This window comes from Poecilia reticulata, chromosome 5, assembly GCF_904066995.2.
Source record: "Poecilia reticulata chromosome 5, P_reticulata-male-v2, whole genome shotgun sequence".
NCBI lineage: Eukaryota > Metazoa > Chordata > Actinopteri > Cyprinodontiformes > Poeciliidae > Poecilia > Poecilia reticulata.
The window spans coordinates 32475827-32485485 of NC_088834.1; the positions used below are offsets into that span (position 1 = coordinate 32475827).

Below are 9659 nucleotides of genomic sequence, written 5' to 3' on the forward strand. Positions count from 1 at the left end.
TTTTTTTATACGTCTCGTCGGTTCCATGGTTTATTTTTCTTGTGGCATAAAATCTAAGACAATTTGCTCCAAAACAGACAAACAAATGCCAATAAACAAAACAAATAATAATTAAAAAAATAAATAAATCTACATCTGTGATTGTCCCAGACAGCTCAGACCTGGTGCTGATCAGTTCTGGAAAGAACTAAGAGTGTCTTTCGCAACAGACCTTATAAATCTGTCTCAGCTGAAGCAGATCTGCGGGAGGAGCAGGCCAAAATTCAGCAACAGGAAACACAATGTTTCAAGATTTTCACATTGTGACATGGATAAACTGCCAAAACCTGAAAGTAGAGGACAAAATATGTTTTGAATGACACCCAACACAGAAAACAAAAGACATTTTCACTACAGATTATTTGCACATTGGAATTAAAACGATATAATTTTTACTAATATAATTTTGCAGTGTTGGTTTTAGTTTTTGCACAGATCTCCTTCACAGATTCAGAAGTTCAAAATTAATTTAAAAAAAAAGCAATGTATTTGAAAATTTTTTGTCAAGCAATACACCTTTCCTATTTTGCATTATTAGTGTTTGTTTCATGCATTGATTACAAAAACCGAAGGAGTTTCCCAGTGACGTATGAGATGATAGCTTGCCATGTGTGCAATCTCTTCGGATGGAAGGAAGAAGCTGATTTTAGCATGAATAAAAACATTGTGGAGGTTCTAGCAAAGCCTCTTGTTGCTTGTTGCTGAGTGACGTGTGGAGTAAGACTGTGCTGACTCACGTGCTCAGCATCAGCCACAGACTTACGGTCGAACATTCTCTGCTCACAAAGGCCCGACTCCAAGCAGCTTCCAGCCAAACTGACCTATAAACCATTTCCCACTTTTTCCTGGAAAGCTTTTATTTATCCGACAATAAAAGGTCAACAGAATGTGGGAAGTCTAATAGTTTTACTGGAAGCCAACAAGACAACTGAACTTCATCTCTTGCTTCATGAAGATATCCCGCCTCTCTTTCTAACAGTGTTTACAAGTTTTGAGTGCACTGGGATGTGAAACTTGGAAAATGTCCTCTCGGATTCTTGAAAGTCGGCCATCTTTAAATGTGTTCTAACAATCAGGCTTTCTCGGTGAAGTGGCCAGACAGACCAGCTTGTTCCTTAGAGACAGTAAGACGGGAAAAAACTAAATTTAAGCCAAAATAGCAGTTTTTAGCCTAAACTTGGAATAGCAGGTCAAGAAAAAAAAAAAAAAAGGAACTCTCATAGGTAGCACCATCCCATCTGGAGGTCCAAAAATCTTCCTGAAATCTTGGCTGATTCTTTTTCATTTTTCCATAATGTAACACAAGGACAAAATTAAATTAAGGTGTTGGTTTAACTAATTCATTTATCTGATGGTTACAACAACATGATTGGCAATTCCTCAAATTATTTACAGAGATAATCCTATAATAATAATAACAATAATAATAATAATCCAAACTGACCTGAAATGTTTAATATGAGTAAATGTCAGATAATGAGAAAAATAATAAATCTATATCATATTTTCCCTCAGACGTTGTTGACCGATGACAGGAAACCATGAACACTCACTGTTGCTATGTGTTACAAACCTTTTATCTGCCTTAGTGGTGACGCATCGGCAAAGAACACTGGCAAATTTTTTTATCAATTCAACAATTAACAAAATCAACTATTGATTTCAATTTGTGTTTGTTTTCTCATCAGTTGTCCAGTATGACCAGCTCCATTTGGCTGCCTTGTCCAAACCATTTCTTGTAATTTTTCTACATATTTCATTCTGGCCTAAAAATGAGGAAAAGAAGAAACAGTTTACTTTATCTAAAAAAAAAAAAAAAAAAAAAAAAAAGTCCTGGAAAATTAATTTTCCTACAAAGTTAAAGAAGTAACAGTTGGTGCGACCCGTAGATGTCAAAGGTAACTGGTATTAAAGGGTCTCATGAGTCGTGAGTGTGAAGGCTGTGATTCAGAACAAACACTTCCCCACTTCCTACTTTGTCTCACATGAGTCACCAGTGTGTGTGTGTGTGTGTGTGTGTGTGTGTGTGTGTGTGTGTGTGTGTGTGTGTGTGTGTGTGTGTGTGTGCGCGCTATGTGTGGCATGCTCATATTAGCAAAGTGTGCCTGTCTGCTCTGGTACGGCGCCACTCTGAGCAGAGTTCACAGACACTGTTGGGTTTACGGCTGCAGGACGACAGGGTTTACACAACCTTTGCCCTGACTGAGCACGTTCATGTGGAGGACTCCCATCCAGACTTTAGCAGGTGGAAAGGCCCTGATCTCCTGTTTGTATACAAACAACAAGATCCCATAAAACTCATGGACGACATGTATGGGTCACTGTTTGTTGGTCTGTCTTAGAAATCCCATTGAATTTCTGCTCATTTCCTCATCTGTTGTTAGTCCACGAGAGAATGACACAGCTGCAGTATTTCTTTTTTACTATTTAACTGTGTAAGTCAACTGTCTTCACTATTTTTTTTTCTTATTAAATAATAATGTTTATATCAATATTTGTGAGGTCACCGAGCAGCGATGTGGATGCCAAAGTCTAGGCATGCAGACCGATGTTTACATGTTCTCAGCCAAAAGTCACAGACAGAGTGCATGTAGAGATCAGGTAAACCTCCCATGCAGCTCAGATATGGTATCATGGACATATTAAGACATGTTAGCTCGGACATGTTCGTTCAAACATGTTAGCTTGACCAAAGCCCATTTGGAAAATCCTGTGCCCTGTCTATATTGTGCCACGTGACATTTTAGTTTGTATAAGCTGTAGTCGTTTATGAATGTTAGTTTGGTTCAGCACTGAATTCCACTTCATTTATTGGGCACAATTTGTATTTTTAAACTGAACAAACCGGAGAGATCCTGAGTTTAAATCTTGGCTGTATAGAATTTTTTGTTTAAAGCATTCGCTGTAATGTTTTGCTTAAAATAATAGTTTGAAACACACTGATTCTAAGCTTTATTATTTTTTATTTGCACTGAAAACCGAAAACAAGTGATTCAACTTGGGAAAAAAAATACTGAGTTAATTCCTTACAAGTAATCAAATAAAATGTATCCAAGTAAATACTTTAAACTTATTAAGTTGCCACGTTGCCCTGCGACAGACTGGCGACCTGTCCAGGGTGACCACGCCTCTCGCCCGGAACGTTAGCTGGAGATGGGCACCAGCACCTCCCGACCCCACTGAGGGACAAGGGTGTAAAAGAAAATGGATGGATGGATGGATGGATGGATGGATGGATGGATGGATGGATGGAAGGAAGTTGCCACGTTAAACATATGTAAATAAAGTATGTTTGACAAACTTAATTAGTTTACATGTAACAAATGAACTCGATGTTTTAAAGATGGACCTCCATCCTCTTTTTTGTCTGTGTGGTGGTTGTGTTGATTGGAACATTGCTGGCTACCAACTGGGTCAAAGGTTCTGGTTAAGAGCCAGGTTTGACCTCATGCATATTCAGCAGGCCCTGCTGTAGAGGAGGGGAGGGAGAGTACATGTGGGTTATAAATGAACAGAGTCCACGAGTTTCCACAGACTGGAACTCACCAACAGGATAAACGTGCGACTCAGCAAAACAAGAACGTCATTTACAGTAAGTATGTCTTTTTTCTCCCCCAAAGATTCTGTTCTAAGATGATCAATAATGTTTGAACCTGGAGGTAGAAGACATTAAATGACTGTAAACACAAGTTTGTTTTAGTGAAAATGTAATATTTAAAAATTCTAGTAGTAGCCATTCAAAACATGACTCACTAGTTCCTGTTTAAATCTATTGAAGTGGTCATAATTTAAAGCTACAATACTTCATGCAGCAGGACACTTAAAGTAGCAGCTAATGTAACTTTTGAGGTAACACTTTATTTGAAGGGATGTGCATAAGACTGACATGACACCTGCCATGAACACGAGAGCCTTCATAAATATTTATGAGTGTCCTCATGAAATTTGATTTGGTAAATAAGGACACTTTTTAACAAAGTTGCATTACAGTGTCAATTTTGCATTAAAAGAGTCATTATTTACCGAAGGACACTTAATGACAGCAGTCGTAAACATTCATGAAGACTCCTACATGTTCATGACAGATGTTATGTCATGTTTAGGACAGCGTCACCCACCCTTCAAATAAAGTGTCACCACTTTTGACGATTTAATACAAAATATACATTTATTTAAATTTACTTGTAGGGAGATGGGTCACTGAATGTTTGGAACCTTTAGGCTTTACTTGTCTTTACCCCATAGCATCATCTTTTCTGTCTTCATTGACAGGCAGCCGCCGGAAATGGAAACCATGCAGGAGTTGATTCCATTTGCAAAGGAGATGCTCCGTCAGAGAGCCAACCGGAAGCTGCTGAAGGTTTACCTGCTGGGCTCCGTGCTGGCGGTGCTGGGCACGGCCATCGGGCTGGTTGAGACTCTCTGCCACCCCTTCTCTTCAGGTGAGCCGCTGGATGCAGAGATGCTCCTCATGTTGACCTCGGACCAGAGAGAAGTTGAAGCTGATGCTCAGGCCACCCTGAAAGCCGGGGGACAGGAGGAGGAGGAGGAAGAAGAGGAGGAGGAGGAGGAAGAGGAGCTTGTTCCAGAGAGCCAAGCAAACACCAAGAACCCGACCCTGGCTAAGATCCATAGACTCAGCCAGCGAAACCTGGCCAACCGCCTGCATGCTTCCTAAGTCCACTGCAGTAAAGCAAGATGGCTGGAAATATTTATTGGAGACTGCTACTGCCACACCATTTTTGGTGTGCAACTCGCACAAAAGACGGAAGTTTTTCAGAGTAATGGTGTCTGAACCGCCACCACACGCTGCCAGCTGATGGCCATGGCTTTGACGGACTGTCAGAATATGATGGGCAGGCACTGCAACGGTCAGAGGTTTCTGAAGTCATAGGGAGAGACAGAGAGAGAGAGAGAGAGAGAGAGAGAGAGAGAGAGAGAGAGAGAGAGAGAGAGAGAGAGATTATTAAACAGCACCTGTAAGCCACAACATCATGAGTGAGTCTGAGGAATTTACTCTGCAGTGCCACCTACTGGCAGCTGGTTGTGGGAGGAGAAGGAAGAAGTTTGCTGTAGATGTTATCCAACTGTAAATAATGCTATATTTTGTTACATTCTATTAAAGTTTATTTTATTCATATCTGATTTGCTCATGGTTTGTCTTTACAAACACTCTGCTGTGTTTCTGCTCAGTCAGGCAGGAAAAGCGGCTCGTTGTCATAAACCATGTGGTCAAGGTCAATAAATCTGAGAAGTTGGCAACATCTGAGAACAGTTCAGAGGTAGAACAACACTGTCCTGTTTTCATCCCCAACATTGCTACCTGCATGATGGCTCAGAGACGTTGTGTCACTTAAAATTACACAAATTAAAATAAGTGGCCTATTTTCTACATCTTTCTCTGTGTTGTGCTGAAAACATGTCTCATTTTGGGACTGAGCTAATCTGGTTCAGATCTTATTCAGTAGATGGGCACCACATGGTCCCATTTGATAATCATAATTCTGGGTGAACAAAAGTGAATTGTGGGGTTCGTCACGGTTCTGTTCATCAGCCGCTTTCATTTAATGTCTGAGATGCACCTACGAAACACCATAACAACAATAACGTTTGGAGGCAGAAATATCAAGGAATCTATAGAAATAATCTGTATTCACAACTCCAGACACGTCATTAAAGATGCATTTTATTGAGATCAGGTTTTGAGACCAGCAGGAGGACAGAGTAATTACAGAAGGACGTAGGGAGCCTCTAGTGACCTCTAGTGGGAACTGGAGTAAGTTCAAGGGACAAAACGAACCCAACCAAAGCCATCGTTCACACAGCAGACAGAAATCTGAATCAAATAACGATGATTCATGACAGGCTAGAACTGAAGGAAGAGAATAGTGATCATGTGACCTACATGTTTAACACAGTTAATAGTAAATAAAGAACTTTTCTTTTTTTTTTTTTACATCAAAACATATTGCACTACTGGCATGTTATTGTCTAACTACAAGGTAAGACGAGACGGAGCCCAACAACATTTCTTATAAAGCACAATTTATACATAAAACAATTCAAAGTTGCTTCATAGAAAATCAGAAGGCAGACGTTTAAATATCAGATACAAATATCAGATATGATCTGCATATCTGATGCAAATGTTTTCATCAGAAATGCAAAAAATGTTTTATCAACATCTTTATGTTTATGTTGATAAAAATAAAAATTTTGATAAACAATTTTTATGTTTATCAAAATTGTCACCATGTTGGGACAGTATGTTATGAGACAAGAAAAAAAGATTTCCTTCACCTCCTCCCTGAGTGACTGTTTCTGTCTGAAGAAACGCGCCACTCATGATTGAAAACAACCAATCAGAGCCAGGAGGAGGGTCTTAGCGCTGTCAATCAATCATGTACCCTCTGCTCTATGTGCAAATGGCGGTTACAGGAAAACTGTTTATTCACCATTGGTGGCCATTATTACTGGTCTCAGCATTCATAGCAGACTATGGCTAGCTGTAGCGTAGCAGAGAGCAGGAAGAGATGAAAAAGGGGTATGAGCAGCGCCATATAAAGTGTGATTGACAGCGCTAAGACCCTCCTCATGACTCCGACTGGTTGATTCTAGTTAGCACTGGCGGAAAGCAGAGGAGCTCATTTTTTTCAGATTGACGGTTTCAAAAAATGTATTTTTTATAAAGTTCCATACTGCAGCTTAGCATTTTTTTTTAGCAATATAGGAGCTTACCTCAAGTCAATATCTGATGAAAAGGTCCGATTTATACTGTACTGACAGATTTTCTTACTTACAGACACAAACATAGTCCTCAGCTAAAATTTAGAAGTTTATGGGACTTCACTGTAAATGATTTATATCTGTTAAAGCATTGTTTTAGCCATTTCCCCCTAAATATCTCATTAGTGAATTCCAGTCTAAACCCAGTTTGAGTAGTAAGAAATATGGCTGTCTTTGACTCATCTACACTGCAGGGCTGATTGTTTGCCCTACACTCCACTGTTCTGATTGGCTGACAGCAAGCTTTGTTGGGTCACAGCTGAATCAGCAACAGGCCCAGAAGCATGGCGCGGTGAGATAGAGCAGAAACAATGAAATACACATAAATACAGAATGAATGGTGGAAAAAAGATTGTTTTTTTTCTCTGGATGTCCACCTTCCTTCTGCAGACCAGTTCAGTGCTAGAGGCTTTAACTGCGACCTTCACGTCCCACTCTCGAGTTGTAACCTAGAGCTATACTGTTTATTTGCAGTCAGACATTCATTTTTGAATGTAATTGACCTTTTTTTTTAAAACAAATAAAGACCAGTAAGAACAATAACAGTGACAATAGTCAAACACAAAACTTCGTTGTTAAAGCAATTAACACATTAAGACTGAGATATACAGTATATATCTCAATGTGAGAGATATATTTCAAATGTTAGGGCCATTTGAAATATATGGCCCTAACATATAATCAACAGAGATCAGTGACAATGACAATAATTTAATGATTACAACAGTTCAGAAAAAAACTTGATGAAATCAGGCCAAATCCATTGGTGGCTGCCTAAATTGTACTCCCACAAGCTGCTTTTTTCTTTGCTTTATAGAAAAAAAATAACATACAGTTCATTCATTTTATTTCCTCTAAATTTGCATACTTACACTTTATGTCTGTACACAGTGAGCACATGAAGCAGGAGAAGCTCATAAAGCTGTTTCTGCACTTTGATTCTACAGCAAACGGAGCAGGTCCCGTTCAGGGCCGGGCCAACGAATTAATGTGAAACATTATTGTTGTTTTTCTATTTTTTTTAAATTAATTTATGACTTTCAAGACAAAGCTCAAAGAGAGAGTGCCATCTAGGGCCATAAATGATCCATGTTTATCCTGTTGAAGGACTGAAATGTTTTGGAGGGCTTGCAGCAGAGTGACATCCAGCAGGTGGCGCCCTAGCAGATTCCTTTCCATGTATAGGATGTTTTGCTTCCAGCAGCCACAGCAGAACAAAGGAACAATGTAAAGCTCTAAGCATGAAGCCACGGAGTAAAAAGCTTTATAGTAAAAAGGAGTTGATCATCAACAGTAGAACATTTACACACACTACCTGGAGCAGGTTCATGTTTTAAGATGAATCATTTCTGACTCAGTAGAGAACAACTTATTGGATGATCAAGGATAACATTTTCTTTTCTGTGTTAAAATGTTTAACATATTTTTTGTTTTTTGCCAATTAAATCCTTTACAGAAAGGTTGCCATGACAACCCTCCTGTCCCCTGCTCTTACTAAAGTGCTCAGCTCTGCACTTTAGTAAGAGCTTAGAGCACCATTTGAAAAAAAAAGAAAAAAAAAAGTCAAATTAACATGACTGGGTTGATGAGAAGGATTTTCTTGCCTCTGTTTTTAAGGATTAGACAGGATTAGAAAAGGTTGCTATTAGATACCAGAGCTAACACACACTCTTTGCCAAGCCCCACTCTGACTCATCTGAGCAATCTAGGACTGAAAAGTAGAACTACAGAGGCGGGTTTTTATGTGGACAAGGATGTAAATACATCCTGGTTTGAGATTGGGGACAAAAAGTTTCTTTAATTACTTTTAGCGGTGTGAATGTTCAGCCCAGAGATTTAATCTCATTCACATTTGAGCCAAGGAGGAGCTGTCCCATTGGCTCAAGATCTAACAGGGATGAATGATAATTAGCTCAGGTCTGTACACCAATTTACAATCGCATTGTAACAAGTGAGGACAAGCATTTCTGTGCTGTAGAATAACAGTAATTGGATTTTGAAAACAGCTAAAACTGATGCTCATCAACTCATACGGTTTTTTCCAAGTGAGGTTTTTTATGAAGTTCTTTTTAGCAATAGCTTCCTTACATGTAGGGAGTGTCAAAGTTTAACCCTGAAATAGTTTGGAACAAGTTTGTTTAACTTCTGCTAATAAACAGCAGGTCTGGAGCTTATAAGGAAACATGATTTTTCACCTTTTTACTGGTCCATGTAGTTTTTGTGGTGTGTCAGTGCTTGAAGTCCCTGTAGACAGTCAAACTTTACCGTATTACAAGGAGCTGACAGCGGTGTCAGCATGGTTGCTTTTATGACTGAGCAAATGGATGAATCAGGCATCTGAAGAAGGAACTTACCCTTCAGTGTTGTATTTGCATAAATGGAGAGGTTATATAAAGAAAAGAAAAAAGAATCACATCATGTTAAAACATCAACAACAAACTGGAACAAACATAGAGCTACAGAAAGTCTAGGAAAAGCTTAAAGAAAAAGCAGAGATGGAACATTAAAGGGGAAGTATTATACGATTTCCAGGCATATAGTACCATTTTATAGCACAATCAAGTAACTTATGTTACCTTAATTTATTATAAAAATGCTGTATAAATCAAATATGACTCAAAAGAAATTAGACTTTAATTGAATGTCTTGAAATTGGGCCTCTGTGTCTGTCAAAGTAAGCCTGGCTGTCACGAGGTTTGTGTGGATGTTTCCACGGTCGGTTCGTCATTAATACGTCAGATCTGAGGCATTCAGCAGTTTACACAAGTCTATTACAAATGAGGTCACACGCTGCTTTAGGCTGCTTCCTCTACAGCTTCGTCTATGGTCTACAA

The 9659-nt window shown here is 39.1% G+C and overlaps 1 protein-coding gene across 1 annotated transcript; it reads left to right on the top strand.

The window, feature by feature from the left end:
• The first annotated feature begins 3528 nt into the window (after positions 1-3528).
• g0s2 (G0/G1 switch 2) lies at positions 3529-5179 on the top strand. The gene is made up of 2 exons (XM_008410339.2): positions 3529-3631; positions 4312-5179. Exon 2 carries the CDS (start codon positions 4325-4327, stop codon positions 4715-4717), a length of 393 nt encoding a protein of 130 aa, XP_008408561.1. The 5' UTR covers positions 3529-3631; positions 4312-4324; the 3' UTR covers positions 4718-5179.
• Positions 5180-9659: the final 4480 nt, after the last annotated feature.